At 55.0% G+C, this 24,256-nt stretch overlaps 1 protein-coding gene across 2 annotated transcripts in view; it reads left to right on the forward strand.

The window, feature by feature from the left end:
• The window catches only part of CD82 (CD82 molecule), a 50,458-nt gene extending 39,116 nt beyond the window's left edge, over positions 1 to 11,342 (forward strand). For both annotated transcript variants that reach the window (XM_032488512.1, XM_032488511.1), the window contains 4 exons: positions 6,737 to 6,838; positions 9,533 to 9,745; positions 10,039 to 10,122; positions 10,423 to 11,342. In XM_032488512.1, coding sequence (XP_032344403.1) covers positions 6,737 to 6,838; positions 9,533 to 9,745; positions 10,039 to 10,122; positions 10,423 to 10,500 — 477 coding nt within the window. In that variant the 3' untranslated portion in view covers positions 10,501 to 11,342. The remainder of the gene's footprint in view (positions 1 to 6,736; positions 6,839 to 9,532; positions 9,746 to 10,038; positions 10,123 to 10,422) is intronic.
• Positions 11,343 to 24,256: the final 12,914 nt, after the last annotated feature.

The following is a 24,256-nucleotide window of genomic DNA, read 5'->3' on the forward strand; positions in this document are numbered from 1 at the left end:
CATTGGTACATTACAAAGAGAGTGGATAAGAACTGGGCCCCAGTGAGCTGGTTCCTGGGACTAACCCAGAAGCTGGTCTACTCTGCAGGGGTGTCGTTCAGTCCACCTTTTCACCCCTGTGTGTGTCCCCATCTCACAGCAATAAAGACAGCGCCCATCTGTGAGCACCAATTGCATCCCAGGAGCTGAGCTAGCACCTTGACACACATTTCAGTTTTACAAGCATTTCAAGTTTAGGAAACTGAAGCCCAGGAAAGTGGTGACTTTTGGCCGTGGTCACACACAGCTCAGATGCGTCAGAGTAGAGCTCTCTGTGCAGATGCCCCTGACCCGAGGCCCATGCCTCTCTCTATACCACGGCACCTCCCCACTAACTGGTATAATCTGCTTAGCGCCGACCAGGAGCCATGCCTCAGAGGCATCCCACGGGCCGAGAGCAGGGCTTGCTTGGACAATGGGCTCTCCTGTCTCCAGTCCCGGCTGTGTCCGGCATGGTACCCCATTGTCCCCTCCTTTGCCTCACCCCCACCCCCGGGCTTCAAATGCCCCCTGGCCCCAGCCCACCTCACCTTGGCCCACCCCCTTTTCTGGAAGCAGGGGGAAATTTCCTGGCTTTGCTGGGGAAGTTCTGGCGCCACTCAATCGCCCAAGTTGGAATGAATGATTTATTTTTTCTTTCCCAGCACATTGTAAATCCCGGTGGGAGACTAAACATGCCCTTGGTGGTGTTTATTCCTGCAGATGAGGCCCAGCTGGGAAGCCTGAAGGAGAAAGGCGTTCTGGAAGGCGATGAGCCCAGTCTTCCCCCTCTCTCCAGGCCCCCTAGGCAGGTGGGAGGGACTGCGACCCTGGGCTCCCCCTGAAGTGGTCTCCAGGGCTGCCATCTGTCCTTCCTGCCCTGCGCTCCTTGCAGCCACTGTTCCCAGGGCAGCAACAGGGGAGCTGGGGCCTTGGACAAGGCACTGGTCTCTCAAGCCATGGGTTCCGCATCTGTAGCTGGAGGAGAATAAACCTGGCTGGACCCCACCCCAACCAGGGCTGCAGTGAGCCCAGACTGCAATGCTGGTGGAAGGAATAAAGTGGTGGCCGAGGGCCTGGACCCCAGCACCAAACTGTCCGTGCTGGAACCCTGGTCTGAGACCCTCGGCAAGTTATTCAGCCTCTCTGTGCCTCGTTTCTTCTTTTGTCGAATGGCAGTAATCATACACGTCCACTCTCCCTTATCTGCAATTCCAAAGTCCAAAAAACACTTTGAAAACCAAAAATACCATTTGCAACTCATTTGGTGGCAAAATTGAACCTGAATGGAAATGAGGCTGTTTATGGCTTTGTTTTACCCTCTTTAGGTGTCCCTCGGGAAATATGAATGGGAGAGTTTGTTGGGGTGACACATAGCCCCCAGCCCTTTCTAAAATCCAAACGTTGCTCCGTGCTGGACCCATTGGCCCCAAGGGCGACTGTATGGTGCTGCGGGGAGGATAGAGAGCATTGACAGGTGGTCATAGCGTCCACCTGGCCCAGGGCAGATGTTTGCTGGCATCATCGCAAGAGTTTATTATTACTGTCGCCATTATTAACTTCACTAATGCCTAGTAAGGGCTCAGAGAATGGCAGCTGTTCCTGTGCCATCAGTATTAATGTTAGCATCAGCCCGGGCTGTGGGAACTGGGATTTACGTGTGAAGTTAAGATTCCTCTGGCTGTTTCCACAGCTGCTTGCTGTGTGGCCTTGGACACATTACCCAGCCTCTCTGAGCCTCGGGTGAACACTTGGACCATCCCCAGCTCTGACATTCTGGAATTCTGACTTGTTCTCTCCAGGCAGTGGAGGGTGGGTGCGGGGTCAATGGGGGAAGAAGTGAACTAACTTATAACTGTTTCCCACGATGTGCTGGGCGCTGGATTTGGTGCATTTATGCAGTCTGTACCGCTAACCTGCACGTGTGAGGCTGCTGGGGCTCTGAGAGGTTATATCAGGGGCTTGAGCAGAAGGACGAAGGCTGAGAGCTTGGGGAGGAAGGGCTTGCGTGGTCTGCGTGGGAGCCAGCGGTAGGGGTGGTGACAGTGGCTCCCCAGAGAGGTGGCCAGGAGAACTGTGTTTCCTTCCTCCTCCTTTCCTCTCCCACCTAAGACACCCCAAATAGCCAAATAGCCAGTTCACACAGGGCCTAGCGCACAGGTAGCGAAATGGCTTCCTTGAGGACAGCGCTGTCTGCTCCCTGCGATGGAGACTTCCTGGTCCACTAGCTCGGGGGTTTCCACTGCTGCTGTAGGGGTGGCAGCTGGAATCAGGACAAGGGGAGGTGATGGTGGCCTTTCTTTTCCCTTTTGGAAGGGGGAAGAAGTCGTCCAGGCTGTCCTTCTGGAAAGGGTCAGAGGAGAGCAGTGGGCAGAGACTCTTAAGCAGCTGCCTGCATGGCCCCAGTGCCTGACTCAGGCGGCACCCTCAGAGAGCTTCCAGTGAGGGTGTGGGGGTGTGGGGGTGTGGGGGCAGGGAACGCGGTCCCCTTGCTGAATTCTGGAGTAGACAGTTGTATAGATTGCAGTTTGGCTTTCCGGGAAGACGCTGGGGGTTACTAAGTAAAAACATGCCACTCCCTCCACATTCACCAGGGCAAAGGGTCCTCATTTCTTACAAGGATCCCAGGATGATGTCTCAAAGCATTGGCAACACCTTCTGTGGGAAGCCGGGAAGAGGACAGGAAGGTGTGGGTCCCCTACATTGCATGGGGACACCTCATTGTAAGCGTTAATTTGACACATTAGAACAGGGAGAAAGGGCTGAACACCATCCCAAAGAGCCGTCAAAGGAGCATGGAGACTTCCCCTGGGGAGGTGGGGGTGAAAGGAGATGTGGTTTGGTCTTAAATATCTGAATGACGGTTATTCTGGGAGAGAGCAATTTGATTTGTTGTGTGTGGTTCCAGTTGGGACTTGAGAGGGAGAAGGAGGATGAAAACTAATGGGCAGAAATCATTTGAGCTCGACTTAAAATGAGTTGCTAGTATCAGGAGCCTCCCCAATCTTGCAGTATGCTGTTTTGTGTGGTACTGAGTTCCCCGTCACAGGGAGCATTTAAGCAGAGCCTGGAAAAATATGGGAGGGATTCTTACGTTTGGATGATATGCTGGACTCAAAGATCTCTTCTACTTCTAATTGTCTGAGAAAAGTCACACTACAAGGTGAAATAAAAGCACAGCAGGGGCTGAGGGGGAGGAGAGGCACCCCAGAGGATGACAGCATCTCAGGTCAGGTGGAGCTGGTGGGTGGCTTGCTGTGATTAGGATCTCAGGGTCCTGGAGCTGCACATAGTAGGTTAAGGTCATATCTCTGCTACTTGATGGTGATCTCATCTTGGGAAGTTATTCTCACTCTCTGAGCCTCAGTTTTCTCTTCTGAGAAATGGGGAGAATGGTGTTGGGCAGGACCAGGGCTGGCTCCCTAGGTGTGTAACCCCAGCAGCCACACACCATCCCACACTTAGAATGGTCTTGTGCGTGGTCTGATGTCTTGACATTTTTAATCATTTCACAGTAAGAAGCCCTGCATTTTCATTTTGCACTGGGCTGTAAATTATGCAGCAAGTCCTGGGCAGGATGCTTTATTACAAGTGACAGTAACCCAACTGAAACCGTACAGACTGGCTGCAGGCTCAGCTGAATCCAGGTTCCTAAAGTCTGCCATCAGGACACCTCTCCATCCTTGGCCCTGCTCTCATCTGTTGGCTCCCTCCTCAGGCCAGCTGTCCCCAGTGGAGCTTCAGGTGGCCACCAGCAGCTCAGGCCCTTATCCCACCAGATTAGTGGAAAGACAGGCCCAGTGTATGTGACCTCAGGACTCACACCCATCCCTGAACCATTCTCTGTGCCCAGGGTATGGAGGCACTAAGTGGCAGTCTGGGTCTTTGCCTGTTCATGCAGTGAGGGGGCAGGGCTTCCCAGCCACACGGAGGGACTGAAAGGTGCTCATCCCCAGGGAAGGGAACTACCATTTCAAGGAGAAGGGAGAATGGGTGTAGGGCAGGCAGAAACTACAGAGGGGCCCCTGCAGGGATGAAATGAGATGGTGAGCATCTTCTGACTCTCCCTCCTTGCTCCTTCTTGTCTCAGGAACTGTCTGGTTGCCGAGGTAACCTCCCTGGGCTCCTAACATGGCCTCCTGGCATTGGGGTGCCAAGGCATCAGCTCTAAGCTGAACCAGCCCCTGCAGCCATGGTCCCTGTGGCCTAATTGTGTCCCTCAGCCCCATTCTGGGCAGGAGGATGGATGTAGTGTTTCCATGGAAACCACCCAGCCTCAGTGGAAACCACCCAGCTTGCATCACCTTCTCATTTCAGGGACCTGAAACAGGGAAGTCTGGGCTGCAGTGGCAACCATTGCTGAGTATAAATAGAGCCGAGGTCGGTGAGGGAGGGTGGGTGGGAAGGATGTAGAGGAGACAGCTCTCTATGCAAATGCCTCTGGGGACCCCCTCCTTTCTATGCCTCGGGGATTGTCAGCTCACTAGGGAGTAGAGGTGGAGCAGAGGTCAAGGAAGAAAGACTCAGATTCTACAGACAGACAGCTCTGGCTGTGTGACATGGGCAAATCACTTCACTTCTCTGGGCCCTCCTTAAAACTGCTCTCACCTACTGCAAGTTCTGGCCATGTGGTTTAAATGCTGGTTTAGAGCTTAATGGGTAAAAACTTGGGTTCTGGAATCAGACAAACCTGGGTCCAAACCCCAGCTCGTCACATGTTGGCTATGAGACCTTGGGCAAATTAATTAACCTCTCTGAGCCTCATTTTCTGCATCTCTGTAATGAGGCAATGAGGGCAATACCTAGGCCATAGGTCTGCTCTGAGAATTACAGTGAAATCATGCATTAAAAGTGCCTAGCACTGTTCTGGTACCTAAGAAGCATCTGATCAAAGTTAGCCATTACTGCTGTTGTGATTAGTCACTGAGGGGAAAGCTTGGTAAACTGTAGAGCTCTGCGTGAATAAAACCAAAAAAGTATTATGCTAAGTGTTTTATGGAAAGGGAGAGGGGCAGAGAGCGGTCCAAGGGGATGGGGCTGCCTGGGACAGGGGCTGGTTCCTAGGGTTGGTGAAGGGAGTGGGGCAAGGAGCCAGGCCCATGGGTCTGTCTGGAGGATGTCAGTTCTCTGAGCCCAGGGTTCACAGCTGCCCGTGGGAAGCTGGTGGATGCGCCATTCACGGGGTTCTGAGCCAGGCTCTGAAAGCCCCTGCCTGGAGGTGCCTGTCCCAGCCCTCCAATTCCTCTCTCAGGAACTGAGGGGCAGGTGTGGGGCTCCCCTTGGTGCGGATGCAACTCTGGCACCTGCTGGCCCCTTGCTCTTGGGTTCTGCAGGGACAGCAGGTGATCACGACCAGCTGGTGTGCCCGGAGAGGCCCCTGAGCAAGGTCCACAGATGGGGCCAGGTGGGGCCAGGCTGGGGCCAGGACTGGGGGGCTGGGGCCTGGCATCTGGGCCAAAGGAAGCCCTGTCCTCAGCTCTTAGGCTGGTTTTGGTTTGCCTTCCTTTACACAGCTGACTTGTTCCTAACAAGCTGCCACAGTGAGCTCCTCTGTTCAGAGCCCCAATAAGAGTCCTTGGGGGATGAATCCTTTTGATCCCTGTATCCTTCGTCTAGCCTTCTTTTTTTTTAAGTGGAAGTACTGGGGATTGAACCCAGGACCTTGTGCATATGCTAAGCATGGGCTCTACCACTGAACTAACCCCCTGCCATCGTCTGCCTTCTCTGTAAATGAGTGTTTTCTCTGTGGGGTTAGTGAAAAGCAGGTGTTTCTCGCTTCCTTCACCATTGGCCCTGAGTTTCCGAGCCTGGTGGGGGCCAGCACAGGTGGGCAGTGAACTTTGCGGGGCCCTGGGTCCAGCATGAGGATTAACTGGGAGAGGTGCTGCCATGGTGTGGGGGAGATGGCAGGGTTATGCTCATGTTATTCGTGACTGCCACACCCCTACTCTGGCCAGGCTGGGCCAGATAGTCCCTGCCCCCTCGGAGTTGATGTTCCAGTGGAGAAAAGAGATCATAAATCCTGGAAACAGATAGGCACGTAATGATGAGGCTATAGAAAAAAAAATCATGCTTACCCTTACCCCCATAGGATAAGGAGGGCCTGGGAGAGGGACAGAGAAGGACTGGTATTTTGTAGAGTGGTCCAGGAAGGCCTTTCAGAGGAGGTGCCATTTGAGTAGCATCCTGAAGGAAGTGGAGGAGTGAGCCATGTTAATATTTGGGGAAGAGGATTCCAGGCAGAGGGGACAAGCGCAAAGGCCCTGAGGCAGGGGTATGCTTGGCACAAAGACAGCAAGATCTGTAATTGAAATAGAGGGAGTGAGAACAGAGGAAACGAGGTCTAAAAAGAACAGGGCCAAATGTTGGAGGGCCTTATGGGCCATTGAGAAGACAGTGGTGTTTCTCCTGAGAGTGGTGGGAGGCCACTGCCTGGCTTTTCGGCAGTGATAGGGAGAGATTCACGTTTAAAGGGCCATGAATGCCGAAGTGACGGTCAGGCAGGGGTGGTTGGCCCTGACTGTGCTGGGTGACCAGGGGGACACTGGCACCCAGGAGGTGGCAGGAAAGTGGTTGGATGGGTGACGAAACAATTGAGCCATGAGCTTGTTGCCAGTGTTTGGAGGAGTTGGGGAAAAGGCGGTCTAAGCGGATGTGACCGGAGGTGGGGCACGGGTTTCAGGAGTCTGACTCTGCCCCCACGCTCTCCCCTCTGCAGCTGAAGCAGGAGATGGGCGGCATCGTGACCCAGCTCATTCAGAACTACAAGGACAACCACGAGGACAGCTTGCAGGAGGCCTGGGACTACGTGCAGGCGCAGGTGAGTGGGATGCAGGGGGACTAGCCTCTATGTGTCTGTGTGGGGCTGGTCATCTGTGTGCCTGGCTGTGCCTGGCAGACACAATCTGTTAGCGGGCTTGTGTGTGAGTGTGCGTCTGTTGGGGGGGGTCCTAAGCAGCCCCCCACCTGGCACCTCGGCCACCACAGTTCCTCGCTCAAGGGTCCCAGGGTCCTGGAGGTGGCTCCACGGCTTGCAGTGCTCCCACCTGTGGCTAGAGAGAAGGGGCAGCTCTGGACCCTCCATCTTAAGCCGGGCTGGGGCGTGCTGGGAGCTCCAGCCCAGAGGTTAGGAAACTGGGTGCCGAAGCTGATAGGACTGACACAGGTATGAATGGAGGCGACCCCTCAGGAGGTGCCGTGGGAACCTTCTGGAGTGAGAAGAATGTTCTATTCAAATCTTGATCCAGGTGGTGGTTATGCCAGTACGTATGGAAAAGTTCTTCAAGCTGAGTTGGTACACTTTGGTGCAGGTGTGTTCCACCTCAAAGTGAGAGAGACTGACTGACTGACTGACTGACTGGGTTCCCAGCCTGCCTTGATGGTGAACCAGTCACCACACACACCAATCGCCCTCAGTGAGCAGGTCTCAGCTGCCCCGCTGGTGGTCCCAGATGTTGTGTGCCCTTGGTCAGGACCCACCCTCTCTGGGCTGCAGCCTCCTTCTCTGTCTCAGGAGGCACTGGACACAGCGGTCACTTAGGAGCTGCCGGCACTGACTGACGGCTGCCTTGGGGTGTGAGGGGCAGGGGCGGGACAGCAGGAGAAAGCCTGACACCAGGAGAGTGTGGAGACTAGAGATGGGTCTCTGTCCAGGCAACATGGGCACGCCCATTCTCTGAGCTGTGAAAGGAGAGGGTGATATTTTCTGGCCCACGGGCCATGCAGATTTTTGATGACATAGGGGTCTGTGTCAGCCGGGGGCTCAGTGTGCACAGGAAGATGTTTTCATCCCACCTTTGGTTTGATCCATAACTGCTGAGACCGTTTGCTGAGATTAGAGGGAGCAGGATGTCCCAAGATGAACAAGTATCACTCTTCACAGAGCCTGGGGGAGAGGTGGTGAGCACCCTGCCACGGGAAGCGGTGGACCGACCGGGGATGCCCACAGCAGGCAGGGCCTCTAGGTGATTTGATGTTGGTCAGATGCTGCTTGGGATGGTGGTAAGAAAACAGACGGCGAGTCAGGTTCCCAAAAGCTGGAATACGAACTTGGCTCCTTCCTGGCCAGACCGTCTCGGAGCCTCAGTTTCCTCATCTATAAAATGGAGCTATTGATCCATGCTCAAGTGAGATGAGTTTATAAAGCCCAAGGCATTTGTCAGGTGGCATGTCGGCAGTGATGTGTAACCATCAAGCACAACCACTGAGATGCAGGGGGCCTCTGTGCAGGGAGCCCTGGAGAGGAGGGCTCTGCTTAGTGCAGTCGAAGGGCCAAGGAAAGCTGCCTCATTTTGCTTGGATGTGGAAAGGCCTGTGGCTGTCCCTCAGAGGTGCCAGCCTTTCAGCTGTAGAGGAGTTAGCTGGGCACTGGCACCAGCCTGGACTAACTGCCCAGAGCCAGAGACCATCTGAGCGTGCCCGGCACGCCCCCTGCTGGCCAGTAGGCTGCTGGTCAGGGTCGAGCTGCCTGAGATGGGAAGGAAGCAGGTGGGGAACTGACCACGTGCAGGGGGCATGGTGGCGGCCTGAGGTTTGCCCACTGGCCCATTCAGTCCTCTCAGGGGCCCAACAGCAGCATGGCTGTTATCACCTCATTCTCTAGATGAGAACGCCAGAGCTCAGAGAAGTGCGGCAGCTTCCTCATTCCCAGGGCAGGGCCAGAATTTGAAAAGGCCCTCCCCCAACTCTTCTCCACCTTCCTGGGCATTTCTGGCACACAGGCTTAGCCCCCGAGATCCCAGTGCTGTCAGGAATTCAAGCCCAGTTGTGACCTGAAGACTCTCGGGGTGCCCTTCACGAGCTCTGCGGAGCCCAGAAAGGCTTTCTTTGCCTTTGGAACTAGAGGATTTTCTCCTCTAAAAAGGCCAGTCGACCATGTCTCCCTTTTCACTTTGGCGATCAGGAAGCTCAGAGCCAAACCTCAACACCTGCATGTGCTCAGCGCCTAAAAGTGGAACTGGCCTTCCCTGAGCAGTTACTGTGCTGTCCAGACCTGGGCTGGACGCTTTGCCTGCCTCGTCCCTTTTAGTCCTCATAAGGAACACTCCTTTGAGTTAGGAAGTTTTGCACCCCCTCCCCCACCCCATTTTGCAGAGGAGGAAGCTGAGGTCAGCACTCTAACCAAAGCTGAGCAGCTGCTAGGTGGCAGAAGTGGATTTGAACTCAGTAGGCCGACTCCAGCCCCCAAACTCTTAGCCATGTGCCATCTGCCCTCCTTGTGACCCACACACCTATGTTCTGTCTTTCAACTTGAACGTCTCTCCTGCTCCACTTTGTATTTTTGCTGCTCCTGATTTCTGTTTCCTGCTGTATTCATAGTTTATGGTAGGTGTTCCCTGAGCGCCCCTTTAAATTCCTTGTGGTTCACAAAAGCCAAAGTGAAACCTAAACTCTAATCCTGGTGGTTTGGCTGAGGCCAGGAGGGCCTGGAAGGGGTAGATCTGAGGTTCTGTCTAGAGAGGCCCCAGCTGGAGTGGGCAGTGGGCTCGAACGGCCTGTCCCCTTCTCTGCCCAGGTGAGGTGCTGCGGCTGGGTCAGCTTCTACAACTGGACAGAAAACGCCGAGCTCATGAATCACACCAACATCACCTACCCCTGTTCCTGCGAGATCGAGAGAGAGGAGGATGACCACAGGCTCCAGATGAGGAAGGGCTTCTGCCAGATCCCCGACAGCAACACGACCCAGCCCGGAGTCAACAGCCCGGAGCTCTGGCCCGTCTACCAGGAGGTGTGCGGAAGGTTGTGGGCCGGGGCTGGGCTGGGGGTGCAGCGGGTTCAGACGCTCGGTCCCCTCTGGCTCATCTGGGCTATTGTGCCATCTTTCCTTTCGTCATTGAGCTGTTCCTGCCTTTGATTCATTTGTTCGCTTGTCATTTGTACCTTCATCTCTGTATTCATGAATGTATCCATTCAGGGAACAGGCAGTGTTCCCTGGCCGGGGCGTGGGCCCTCCTGGCGATGCTGCCTGGTGGGGGGAGGTGGCACGTGGTGGGGTGACGTGGCTGTGTTCTCCCTTCCTAGGGCTGCATGAAGAAGGTGCAGGCGTGGCTGCAGGAGAACCTGGGCATCATCCTAGGCGTGTGTGTGGGCGTCGCTGTCATTGAGGTCTGGGTCCCTTCCCCAGCCATCCCCACGCCATCCCCTGCATGTCCCCACTCTGCAGATGTCCTGGGGGGAGGGGTGGGTTGAAGCCCATCTGCTTCTAGAGGCCCTGCAGCAAACCCGGCCTGACCACTGGCCCTGCCTGCCACCTGGATCACAGGCTGACCCTGGGGGTCTAGTTAAGGATCCCCATAACCCACATCAGGCCCCATGTGTGGACATGGACAGCGGGATGCTGCCCTGAGGTCTCTGGAGACCTGAGCAGCTCTGCCTGCCCCTGACTCTGGCCGTCTCCCTCCACAGCTCCTGGGGATGCTCCTGTCCATGACTCTGTGCCGGCACATCCATTCCGAAGACTACAGCGAGGTCCCCAAGTACTGAGCAGCTGCTGTCCCCACCTCCCTGCCTGTCCCCTAACCTCAGGGCTTCTAGGGGTCTCCCTGGCTCCCTCCTCCAGGCCTGCCTCCCGCCTCACTTACAAGACCACTAGTCCGTCCTGTGCTGGCTGGAAAGTGGGGTGGGGGGAGCTTTCTGGGGCCTGGGCCCCTCCTCTCCTTTGCTTTTCTGCCACCAGCCTTAAGCCCCAGCTCTTCTGTGGCTCCTCTACCCAGTGTCTGCCTGGGTTGTCTTAGCAGCTCAGAGAAAACACTCCCTGCACAGGTGGGCTGGGTTTCCACCTGCCTCAGGTGCTGTATATATCATGTCAGAGAAAGTGTATTAAAAGTTTGGGGACAGCGGAGTAGATAAGGCACCCCAGGCTGTCAGGGGACTGCCCACTGCGTGGGTCAGCTTTGTTTCCTCTCTGATGCTTCTCTCTTTGGTTTTCACATTTTCATCGGGGTAGTGGGAGAAGGTGGGCTTTACCTTACACGAGGAGCCAGGACCCCTTCCCTGGGTCTGACCCATCCTCACCCCAGCAGCTCAGATCAGTCTGGGCCATGCCATGGGGGCAGGGCCTGGGTGAGCTGGACTGAAACAGGGCTGCTTGGGCAAGGGGGTCTGGACCATCCCTGGGCTGCTTAGGGAATCAGAGGGGTGAAGAGCTGGCCGTGCGTTCACCAGGATCCTGAGCTGTCCAGGGAAGGGTGGGGGATGCTTTCTCCTGTCCTCTGCCCCCCAGGGAGTGGGTGGGTGAGGCTGTGCCTTGTAGGGGAGTGGGCTGGGGCCCTGTGCACAGTTCTGTAAAATGCGGATGACTGATTATTAAAAAGGATTTGTAACAATCCGGTCTGCTATGGTGGGGATGTGGCTTCCCAGGGTAGGGGGAGGACCAAAGGGCAGAAACAATATGAACAGAGTGGCTGGATCTGCAGGAAAGAGTGGTGGGGGCCTCACTGCGGTCTTCAGGGCAGAGAGGTCTTTTGGAGCATCTCTGGCCCACCCTGTTCAGCCTGGTTCGTGAGAAGTGTGACGCTCAGCTCTGGTCCACCTGCCTGGCCACCGACATGAATAAGGTTTATTTGTGTGTTCAAACAGGTGGATGTTACCCCTAGGTTCCAGCCTCTGAGACCAGGGACCAAGTGCCCCCAGAAAATACACCAAAGGGGGCTGGCTGGGATGATGGGGGTCAGTGAAGCCACAAGATAAACTCAGCCTCTTTCTAGAGCATCCAGTTTTTACAAAGGAAGGAAATATTTTCATAATAAAGAAATGTGATGGAGTAAGATGTGCAGAATTCAGGAAACTTTTAAAGGGGCAATATGAGACTTTAAAGGAAGCACTAGCTTGTACACAGGTGTGAACCCCAGCATCCTGAAGCCCAGAGGAGGTGTTCAGATGCTCTGCCTTCACAGCTACTTTAGGACATAGGATGGGAGAAGCTCCCTTGGGTGGGGTGGGTATGGAAGGCTGGAGAAAGGCCCATCTAGGAGGACAGTTGCCCCTCTATCTCCTCCTTTCCAACCTCTCGAGGGCCCTGAAGGCAAAGGAAGGGGTGGGGAGAGGACTTGCCTCCCCGAAGTGGGGCAGGAGGGCAGTGGCTGTGTTTCAGGGGGGCCCACCAGGTGGCGCTGCTTCCCCAGCCTAGGAGCCTGATGGAACTCAAAGTTGTTCCCTGGTTATTCCAGGCGCCTCGCCAGCCCCAGGCCTGTGGGTCTCTCACTCTGGTGAGTGGGTGGGTGAAAGTGCAGGTTCCAGGGCTCAGGAATTCTGAAGCAGGAGATCTGGGCTGGAGTCAAAGAACCTGCATCTTTAGCAGTCCTCCGAGGTGATGCTTGAATCAAGTTGCTTTAGATTCTCTGGCCCTGATAAGATGTAGGTACAGATGCTCCCCAGAGAAAGACGGGATGGAGGGTGGGCCTGGGATAGCCTTGTCCTCCAGCAAGGAGGGAGGGGCACGTCTTAGGGACAGTCTAACTCTTGATCTTGAACCTAATTAATTTCTTGCAAGAGGATTTCTGCAGCTGAAATCGAGGGCAAACCCACTTTCAGGCTTGTGGGAGGCCACGGACACAACCCTGGGCTGAAGAAACCTTAACTCCAGGGGCGCTGTTCACCGCAATCAGGGACTCTCCCAGGGGCTCCTACCAGGCTCAGAGGGCTGAGGGCCCTGGGTGAAGCTGTTCCGGCTTATTTAATTTATGACTTGCCTCATTCCACAAAGGAAGTACATATAATAAAATGTAAAACTTAATAGAGAAAATAGAAATTTATGAGGAAGTATAGACTTGGGTGAAATTAGCACAGGTTTATTTGAGTTGCCCAACCTAGTGATAGCAAATGCATGGCATGTTCCCCATGGCTGTACTCACAACAGACATCACTAATTGATCACTGTTCCCATTTTCTTAGCCCAGGTGTACCCTGGCCATGCTTCCAGCTGGTATCACTCTTTGCAACCTCTGAATCCTTCTCAACACAGCACTATTGATCGGTCTAGTTGGAACACAAAATGAAAGTAGTTGCATTCTTGAGCTCTAGCTGTTTAGTTGAACCATATATAATTTTGCCTTTGAGCTTCCTGCTGGCCAGAGCAAAAAGGGGGAGCTTTGTCAATTATATAGCTCTCACTTCCCAAGACTTCCTTAGCTTAGCCACTGGGAAGAATGTGGCTGGCTGGAATCTAGAATTCAAGACCACCGCCAGACCCACAAACTTTGATAGCCTTTCGTGGGGGGAACAAAAAGCATAAATGAGGCTACTGTGCCTGACCTTGAGCTGGTAACTGGAAACAGGGACAGAAGCTGTGCTGTCTGCCAAGGAGGAACCGGGAAGATACAGAAAATGCACGTGAAGCAACCAGGTGATAGTTTTACATAATTGGTGCTTAGGTAGCACTTGCTCCATACTAGTCCCACCATACGTTAACTGATCTACGCACTACAATCCTATGAGGTGCACGTTTATCATTATCCCTGTTTTACAGATAAGGACCATGAAGAACAAGAGCTTAAATAGTGTCCTCAACATTCTGCTGTTGCTAAGAGGAGCGGGAGCCACACTGGCCAGCAGGTTGCACAGTCTGAAGGCGAACGTGGTCCTGCTATCAAGGCAGCCGGGAGCCGTCCCACACTTACTGTCCGTCTAGATGCCTCACAGAGAGACCACGTGCTACCCTGCGCTGAAGATGGGCTTGCAAGGGGAGAGAGGCCAAGAGACAAGGCTTGGTCCCTGGCTGTGGGCTGGGACCCCTGGTCAGAGAAGGAGAGTCTGGGGCTTCAGCTGAACTTGGGCTGTGCGGGGCGGGGACAGGGTCTGATTCAGCTCAGAGGTCCCTCCACGCCCACGCAGCAATTCTACATCACTAAGTTTGTGTGTGTCAGGGGGTGGTTTGCAGACACCCACCCCTGCCCTGAGAAGGCGTTGGCTCCTGGGTCAGGCGGAACTCAACAAAGGTTCTGGTGTTTGGTAGCCACACGACCCCTGGCAAAACTCTGCCTCCCTTTTCTCAACTGAACACTAGGATGGTGACAGGGTCATGCAAGGATCAGGTGATGTGAAAGACGTAGAGCTTCAGCAAGGCACCTGGGCCCCTGGGAACCCCGCACCAGAGTAAGTGACTGTCCCCCTGGGCTTTGCCCATCTCCCAGTGTCCAAGACCCCGGCAGCGGAGGGTGAGAGTCTGCAGGAGGTGGGGACTGAGGAGCACTGGGTCCTGTAAGGCAGTGGTGAGAGAGTCTAGGCAGCCAGATGGCGGAGCTCCTTGGCCCGTCTGTGATGCTTAAGGGTGGGGCCCCCGCAGTGGGACATCTGGGAGAAGCAGGTGTGAGGGTATATCTGATATTGCAGACAGGGGCCTGGGCCCGGGTGCCCTCTCAGGACCCATCAGGACCCTGGAGTTGGGGGCGACACAGCGTGGGAGCAGCAGTCAGATGAACATGAAGACTCCCCAGGTCCCTTTCTTCCCCCATGCACATCTCCTCCCCAAGCCCCCTTGGCCTGGGTGGTGGGAAAACGAGGGTGCCGGGATGGTCCAGGAAGCCGAGCGCCTCCTCCCCAAAGAGTGGCAGCAGATGTAAGCTGGCTGAGAATGCGGATTGAAATCTGGGTGGGTCAGGCCCCAATGCCTGGGGCTCTGGGGCTGAGGCTGCGAGCCTCAAGAAGGTAGGGGGCAAGGGAAACCCAAGGTCACTCTTGTCCTTGCCACTGCCACCTGCTGACCTATGACCTAAGTAGGGCCTGTGTCACCTCCTTCCTGAGCAGGCAACGGGGAGGGGAAGGAAGTATTGAAGGCTCTACCTGGCCTGTTCTCACAGACCCTGTGCCATATAGAGTGGGATTGGGCTCAAAACTCTGTCTGCAAAATGCTTTGGAGAAGACAGAGTGCAAGTCAGAAGTGATGAAGGGGCTGGGCTAAGCCCCCACTGGCTTCCTTCAGGCACACCCACCTTGGGAGGCACATCCCGGGCCTCATGCTGGAAGGTGCCAGAGCCAGGGCTGGAACGCACATCTTGCCTCCACAGCCTCCCTCTGCCCCTGACTTCCTGGGACGCCCCTAGGGTTATGTTGTAAAGCCTGCTGGCCACTCACCCCCACCTCCTGGGGGAACCCAGTTGCTGCCGCCCACTTCCCCTCCCAGGCCCGTGAATTTCCACTGAGAGGGACTGCAGACTGGCTTCTCTAATTCCTGGACTGGCCCCAAGAGCCGGTCATGTGTCCGGAGCCCGCCTGAGGCTGCCAGCCTCCTGCCTCTCCCTCCCTGGGTGGCTGGACCAGCTGAGCTGCCACCAGACCTGCGGGGGCGGGGCCGCCCCCGGGTTGCCATCTCTCCCACCAAGGTCCAGGCCAAGGACATGCTGCTCAGAGGACTGGCAAAGGAGCCCCATGGTGCCTGGTTGCTGAGCCCCTGGGAAGTTCCTGCCTGCAGTTCCCTGGGGACAGGCAGGAGGTCTAGGTGGGCACCAGCTCACTCTCTGGGTGTTTCGGGGAGCCAATGGCAGTGCCTAGGAAGTGTCCAGGAAGCTGGACTTTGGGGGAGCCATTGGGCATGGACACTGACTGATGGGGATGGAAGGCAGACTTGAGCGGGAGGATGTCCTCCTGTGTGGATTGGCAGGAGGTGCAGGGCCACCTGGAGACTGGCCTACGGGGATTGTTATCCACCAGTAGAGAAATATTTCAGTGTTTTAATAACCGACATGGCTGGATCTACACACATGCCCTGAAACCCCCTGAGCTCAGTCCATTCCCAGCTAGGAGGACCCTCAGCTCTTCTCTCAGACTAAGCTGCAGGTGGCCAGTGGTGGGCAGGAAAGGCCAAATGTCTGCCATTCTGGAACGTTCCAGGCTTCCCCTGGCGGAGCATCTCACTACCAAACCCAATCCTGCCTGTTTCCGAGCAGATTCTCCCCAGCCCCAGCCCTGGGGTCTTCCAGGTGTGTAAGTTCCCCAGGCTGAGGAGTAGCAGGTGAAGGGAGGGTCACTGTGACACTGGGCTGGCCCACCACCAGCGTGTCTCGTGGGCCAGGACTGCCACCACCTCCTTCCCCTGCAGAGGGACAGAGACTTGAGTTGCCACACTCCCTCAGGGCTAACACACCGCTGTTCCCTGTGGCCTAAGGTTCACTCATTCATTCCATGATACTTAATGGGCACCTGCTATGTGCCAGGCCCTGTTCCAGGCTCCTGAGAACCCCTCTGTGGAGACACCTCCGTGGCACCTGTGTTCTGAACGTCGGGGGTCTTGCCCACTCACCTGTCCACACTTACACACGCCTGAATACAGCCGCCAGCTGCTGTCAGCACGGTCCATGCTGAGTGTGGAGCGGGACCCCAGGGGCCCATCCAAGGCCTCTGGCATCCTGTGGAAGGAAGTAGAATAATGAACAGCGAGTGGAACAAACAGGAAAGGGGGTGGAAGTCTCATCACTCAGCCTCCCCCTCCAGCCACACTCCACAGGAGTCAGCCATTCCCCTGGCAACCCCTTCCCGGCAGAAACCAAGTAAAATCAAAACACCTCCTGCTCACAGGGGGGACGGGCCCAGTGACTTCACCTCTCTTAGTCTCATTTGTGGAATGGGAACTGCAATTCCTAGCTCCCAGTGTTACTGTGGGAATCCAGTGACTTGACGTACATAATGAGCCACTTCCCGTGCAGCCTCGTCCCATGTCTGTCCTTGGCCTTAGTGGGATTCCCCGTCCCTTGGGGGTGGGTCTCCCTGATCCCACCGGGAAGGTTGGAGAACTTTGGTGCCTCCAGGCCAAGAGGCTGGTGCCAGGGCAGGAAGGAATCTGTGTCCAGGCCCCTGCCCAGTGGGGCGGAGCCTCCTGGCTTCTGGGAAAGGTGCAGCCAGGTAGAGGGGGCCGCTAGAGGACAGCTCAGCTGTGAGCCCTGGCCCCCACCCCCAGCCGCCCCCTCTGAAGTCATCTCCCCAGCACCTGCCTTCTGCGCTGGGGCACTGCCAGGCCCCAGCCAAGCTCTTGCCCTCTAATGTTACCTCAGATGCCTCAAGCCGCACCCTCTGGGAACAGGAGTGGACTTCCTGCAGGCTGCTGGGGTGTAGGGGCACCGGCAGGAACTGCTGCAAGTAGCGGGGAGGATGGAAGGTGGGAGCTGGAGAGGTCCCGGCTGCCCCCTGGGGGGCAGTGGGCAGGAGAGGGTGCTGGTGGCCGCCGACAGGAATGAAAGGTTTGGCCTCTGCCCCTGAATCACACACCTGAGTGAGCCTAGCTTGGGGCTTCCACAGTGATGGCAACCCCTTTGATGCTGTTTCATGGGGGCCCAGAGGTGTCACTATCCTGGGGTCTGGTTGGGTGGGAGGAGAGGGACAGGCCTGAACCCGAGGAAACCACAGAGAGGAGGGAGGGTGACAGTGAGAACGATGCTGTCAACAGGACCTATGCCCAGAGACACTGGGAATATGGACCGACTCTGCAGGGCGAGGCGTGACTCAGCAGCAGGCAAAGGGGCAGGCGGGGCAGCAAGAGGCGAGGGGCCGGCAGCCAGCAGGCACGCAGGCCGGGATCATCTCCCTGGCACCCTGCCTCCTTCCCAGTCACAGCTCAACGTCACCATCGCAGCAGCTGCCGTGTGCTTAGTGTTAACCTTTAAACTTCACATCCCAGCAGAGTAGACGGTTATGAAAACTGAGACTTGGAAAAGCTAAGTCGCTAGCTGCAGGCCTACCCCACTGCACAGACCCAGGAGGAGTCATTCACACTGTAGTCTAAATAAATGGCTCCCCTGAAGGTGGCAGTGGATGACCAGTACTACTGCACATCCCACCTTGTGTCTATGGTCACACAGGTCGTGGAGAAGCTAGGATTGGCCCTCGGAGCCTATGGCTCTATGTCAGAGCTCTTTCCACCATAGGCCTCAAGGCCACCGGGAAAAAGACCCCTGGTTCAGAAAAGGAGTAGAGAAGCCCTTTGGGAGGGGGCTCAACTCAATTAAATCCAACTTTTCATCCACCCTTCTGTGCAGTAACTATTGGGCACCCACTGTGTGCCAGGCTCTGTGGAAGGAATCGGGGACCACCAAGGTCAACAAGGTCCTGACATTGCGGAGCTTACAGCCTAGGGCAGGGCACAGGCGATAAATACAAACATAAATTGGAACATGCACATCGTTTCGGTGACAGATGATCAAGACCCTGTCTCTACCTGCCAGTAAATGCACAGAGGACAGAAGAGGTCTGTCCCTAGACTGGCTATTTTCACCTGATGTTCCCGTTGCCTGGGACACCGCAGGGGCTGCCACTCCGTCAGGAGGCTGGCTCACCCAGAGTTGAGGAGGATGCGCATGAACCAATCAAAATGTGAATGCAAATGAGAACCAGGCACTCCCTGCCCCAAGGGGAACTAACAGCCTCCTGTCCCCTCACCGTGGGCAGGAGAAGCTATCTATAGCTGGTGATGGTCCAAAATACCTCTTCAGGGATCGTTTAATGAGTTTGTTTAGCAGACAGCTGGGGCTGCCCTGCGGGGAGGGGCAGAGGACACACCTGTGTCCAGGTGTGCTGTGTGTACTTCCTTCCCCTGAGGACTGAGGGGACAGAGACTCCATGGGGTTTCCGTGGGGGAGGTGGGTCATCGGGTCCCCATGACTCCATGAATGGGATGTGTGTGCCTGGTCTCCATCTTCTAAGGGTGAAAGGATTTGAAGGTGGCAACCGGGATCTGGCTGGGGTTGGGGCGCGGAGGAGTGAAACCATCTGAGAAAGCAACGGGCTTTGCTGCTGGTGTCACAGGGCAGAGCAGGCAGCTGAGGTGGGAATCGTCACTTGAGCCCAAGACTCAAGAAGTTTTGTACACTGCCTCTCTCTCTCTCTCTCAAAACCCTGCCACTGCCCCCTGAAGAAGCCCAGGTTAGCCTGCTGGAGGATGAGAGTCACCTCATCACCCCCACTGGGAGCCAGCCCACGCTGGCAAGCAGAGTTGCCCGGCTCACCCATGGTCAACCACAGACACAAGATGGGGTCCAAAGAATCACCCAGCTGGGCCCAACCTAAACTGTCAGCATGCAGAATTGTGAGCTAAATGAATTGTGGTTGTTTTAGGCCCCTAAATTGGAGGCGGGGGAGTTATTACACAGCAATAGCTAACTGGTACAATGATGAGCTTAGGCAATAAAAACAGCAGCCACCGCTTGCTGAGGGCCTACCGCACACCAGGCCCAGTCTCAGTCTCTCACCGTGCATCACTTTACTTAATCCGCCCAGCACCTCAGAGTGTTGTTGGATCCTCACTTTACAGACAGGAAAACTGAGGCTTGGGGAAGACAAGTCTCTTCCAAGCCTGCCTGAACAGCCAGAGGCAGAAGCAGAATTAGAACATAAAATCTGTCTTCGTGGACTCAGTTCTGAATCTCCTTCCCAGACGAGCTTCAATGTCAGAGAAAGCCAGCAGCACTCGAGAGCATAATGTATTCTGTACACAGGCGCTGATGTCATGAAGAATGTTCTCAGCCTTCCATTCCCCAGGAATTATGCCGTATCTCACCCCGCCCCTTCTCACCCCAGCCGATGCCTCTAATTCACGTGTGCTTTTAGGAAGAAAAAGGCACAGATGCTGGGATCATTTATTTCTTTTTTATTCCACCTCCTATGTAATAGAAAATATTTATCGAGGGCCTGTCCTGTGCCTTTTTTCACAGCATTCTTCCTTTCATGATGTTTCCTGGACCCCTCTTGTGTGCCAAGCCCTCACTCAGCACATGTAATCCTTGCAGCAACACTGGGGTAGTTAAGATCATCCCCACTTTACAGATGGGAAAACTGAGGCTCCAGAGAAGTGAAATGGCCACATCGAGGCCACCTAATTAGTAAGTGGCCAGGACACAATTTTGTTCCAGATTTAGCTGAATTTAGGGTGGGCCTCTTCTCACTCTATGACCATAGCTATGGCTTTTTTAAAAATATTTTTTTGAAATTTCCCCTGGGCTCTGAGCATGGCAAATAGGCGGCTGGGAGGCTGAGAGAAGGAGAGTGTAGTAGGGGTGCTAGAAAATGTTCCCCCACTCTCAGAGCTGCCCGGGTCCCTGGATGCTCAGGTCCTGGTAATGCTATGAGTGGCAGCAGGCCAGGAAGGCCAGCATGCGCTGGAGATGTGGAGCAGGAACCACAGGCTCCCCCCCACTCCCCTGCGTCCAGAGCTGACAAGTCCCAGCCATCCTTCATCCCCACCTGCCTACCCTACCCCTCTGCTTAGCTGCCGGACAGCAGCCAGCCTCTAGCACCAGGCACCAGGCACAGTGCCCTGCCCCTCCTGGCTGAACTGTTTACAAATGGGGAATTCAGGGACGGCCCCGGCCATCTCCCCCTCCCAGGGGGATCACAGTCCCGGGCCGGGGGATTAGCCACAGGCCTTCCAAGTTTCCCAGAGCTCCTCTCCTGCCAAGGCTGCCTCCTCCAGGCTGGCAGTGGGCCTACCCAGGTGCCCTGGCCGACCAGAGTCTAGCTGCAAGGAGTCTTTGCCTGGCCCGGCAATGCCAGCTGGTGTGTCAGGAAGGGTACAGAGATACAAAGCCAGGAGGCCTGAGGGTCTTCTCAGCGATGGGGAGATTTCATATCCCACAACTACATGTCTCCCCTCCCCTGAGGCAACTTGGGTGCTGGGAAGATTCCTGTGCTCGGGGCCCTCACTGGCTAAGAAACTTAGACAAGTCACTCTACCTCTCTGGATGGCCGTCTCTTCTTTAAACTGGATGGAGACTGCTCAGAGCCACACACGCACAGACGCTAAAAACTAACATTTAGTGAGTTCTATACACATTATCAACACTTTATACACATTATCTTATTTACTCCCCCAAATGATTCTAAGATCTAAGAATTCTTAGCATCGTCCTCATTTTACAGACGAGCCTCTCAGCGCCTTATGCTGGGTACCGTTTTTCCCACTGGAGCTCTGGTGAGAATAAATTGTAATTGCTGGTTAAAGTGTGTGACTTCTCTGTTGAGTTCTAAGTTTCTTGAGAGCAGGGAAGGCTTCTGGCTTGTTCTTTGCCATGCCCCCCGCTTGGAACACAATGCCTGGCACATACAGGCATTTGATACATATTTGCTGAATGAATGAATGAACATAATGGACCCCATTTCCATGCCAGAGTGAAATAAACTGATGCAGAAAAGCGCTTGGGCATCAGTCCTTCGAGCAGTGCCCCACACTCGCCTGACTTGACAGTCACGTGAGCCTCTTCTTAGCAATCTAAATTCCCAGGCCTCATCCCTGAAGATTCTCATTCCTTGAGTGTGAGGGGCTCTGGGAATCTGTGCTTTTAACCAGCACCTCCGTTGATTCGGATACACAGGCAGTTTGAGAAATCTAGCTCAGAGCAAAGCTCAGAGAGAAGGCCAGCAGGAGAGGGTTGGAACGGGAGCCACAGTAGAAGCTTGGGCAGAAAACAGGTTTACAACTTGCCATGTTGAAGGTATAAACCAGCCAGGGACTAGAGAGGAGAGAGATTTTGTCAAAAAGATTTTGAAGGGAGATCTGGGGGTGCTCAGATTTCCAGCCCCTGTGAAGGGGGAGAAGTGGGACTAGCTTGGTGAGAGGCTTCCCAGGGGACCAGAAAAAGGCGTGTGTCTCCAGTGGGTCGGGCACATGGTAGCCCGGACGTAGTTGGCTCCCACTGGGAAAATTTTAAATGGCCAGGAAGGGCTGCTACCTGCTAGGGATGAGCGGAAGGTGGAGTGTCTGATATGAGATGGGCCGGGACCCCACAATTTGTCAGAGTACGGGACACAGGTGTTTTTCTGTGGTCCACACATGGGCTTGGTCTGCCAAGATGTTTTACAAGACACAGAACATCACCACCATCATCACCATCCGCATTATGTGGTCTAGTAAATTCAGAAAACAATACAGAGAGTCTGTGTGGCCTTGGAGAGCCTGAGGTGGCTTGGGGAGCAGCCATGTGGAGAAGGCACAGGGCCCACATCTTGGGAGGTGGGAGTGGGGGCTAAGGACCACCCTCCTCTGCCCCGAGTCAGTTTTACCCTCTGCAGGGCCCTGTGATCAGAAGCCAGCTTAGAACGGGACCAGTGAGGGAAAACCTTGTCCCTCGGCTTCTGCCCCTCCCTTTCTAGACTCTGGCAGCCTCTGAAACTCAAGTATAAGATTAAGGAAGAGGGCAGAGGAGGAAGGGCACTGACAGGGGTGAAATGACCTTTCCAGCTCATGACCTAAGGGGACAGCAAGGGCAGGAGTGTTAGTTAACTGTACACCAAGTTTAAGGGTCTGAATCTCAGCTAGGGCTAGATGCTTTTCATTGTTAGCTTGACTCCTTGTTTGCAGCTTCAAGTGACCTAAAAATTCTCGTCCCCTCACAGAGGACAGAAAACTAGTGGAACTGCCTGAGTTTTCATCTGGGAATAGGGAAAGGACTTTCTCCCACAAATGAATTGTAAAGAGACATCAGGAGAGAGAAATACAGTTGCTTTCCACTTCCACCCCGTGAGTTCAGCTTGTCTCGGGCGCTGGTGTCTGTCCTCATGGTAATGAATTTGTCTCCCTTCCTAGAATTCAAGCTCCCTGTGGGCAAACCCTTGCCAGATTCAATTCTGTCCCACTGGCACCTGACCACGCTTAGATGTTAATTTCCTCCCTTCCTTCCGCTTGATGCTGGCTGTTCAGACAGGGTGGCATCTGGCACCTGTGAGAGGCTAGTCCAAGGCTTCATAGAAGTGGACAGAGACTCAGCCCATCCCTGAGGCCATCTCCAAATGTCACTCATATAAATCAGATAGTCCATCAACCAGTGAGGGGAATGAATGATCAGACCATCAGATAGTGGAGCATCAATCAGGGGATGGCTGGCTGCCAGCCTTGCCAGACAGACAGATAATCACTCCACATTCAATCGGATATGGACACCGCCATCTAGAGTCCCCCTCCGAGGACTTCAGGAATGTTGCTCTTTTCCCAGAGACCCCGTGCCACAGGAAGCCTGGTCCTGGGTGCTCCTGGCAGGGTGCCCATTCCTGATCACGACTTGGCAGCCTTCTAGCTGCTGTTTCCAGCACTGCCCTCCTCCCTCTGCTCCCTCCCAAAGTGGGAGCTTCAGGCTCTGCCAAAGCATTACTAAGAAGGCGATGACATCACCTTCCCTAGTCCCACCCGGCCCCCCCCACCCGCTTACTCTTCACCCTTGGCTGCCCCTGAGAATATGACACATCCTGGGTGGGGAGGGAGCTGTCCTCTGGGTCCTCAACCCCCAGTTCAGTGCATTCAGGCTGCCCTGTTCGCCCCTACCCCCAGCAGCTGGAGGATGGCCTGTCTTGCTGAAGCAATCAAGGTCCTGGAGGCAGAGCCAGACAGATTCAAAACACACTCAGGCTCCTCCACTCACCAGCTGGGTGGCCCTGGACAACTATCTCCTTGAGCTTCATCTCTAAAATGAGCATAATAATCAGACTTGCCTCCCAGGAGAATGTGAGGCTTAAATGAGATCACGTGCCTCAGGGCCTTGCCCAGGGGAAGGGGAACTTCGGTCCATCTTGGTTGCCTGTGGGATGTTCAGTCCTAACTCCTCAAGGTCAAAGTTAAATGTCTGGTCCTTTGCTGACATGGTCACTGGGGGACAAGGACCTCCCACCCATGCTCTCAACACCCACCTCCTGGCACCAGGGCAGCTGTCCCCAGTGTGAAGCACAGCCATGTGTGGAAATTCCCAGCACGTTCCGGAACTCTTGCTCCTCAGCTGGGGCTAAGGGTACAATCCCAGCTCCCTGCACTAGTTCTTTCTCCTTCCTGTCAACGGAGCTGTGTCTCCTGAGCCAATAGCCGGATGGAGGTTTTATTCAGTAACAATCTTGAAACACATTAAGACTGTTATCCCCATCCCCTGCCACCTGGAGTCTGGGACCCAGAATATGAATGCAGAGGGAGGCTGGCTTGGCACTGGGAGAGGGGAGAGCCTCCCCAGCCACTCCAGCAGGGAGAAGGCTCTCCCCACATCCTCTGTCTGCCCCCGGAGTTCTCCAGTGGGGAGATCCCCCAGGCTGCCCCGGCAGGCGCCACCCAGCCAGGGCCTCTCAGGTGTGTCCCCCAGGATGTGAGTCCTGCAAGATACTAGTCCTGTTCCCTTCAGAGACACACCTACACATGCCGCCACTGCCACCACCACCACCACCGTAGAAGTATGGCAGTGAGGGCATGTGGTGGAGTAAATTTGGAAAACAATGCCAAAAAACCCTCCCGCTTACCCCCACCCCCTCTACCCAACCCCACCTTAGTTTTCAATGATGAACACATGGA

This window comes from Camelus ferus, chromosome 10 (assembly GCF_009834535.1).
Source record: "Camelus ferus isolate YT-003-E chromosome 10, BCGSAC_Cfer_1.0, whole genome shotgun sequence".
In the NCBI taxonomy this organism is placed as follows: domain Eukaryota; kingdom Metazoa; phylum Chordata; class Mammalia; order Artiodactyla; family Camelidae; genus Camelus; species Camelus ferus.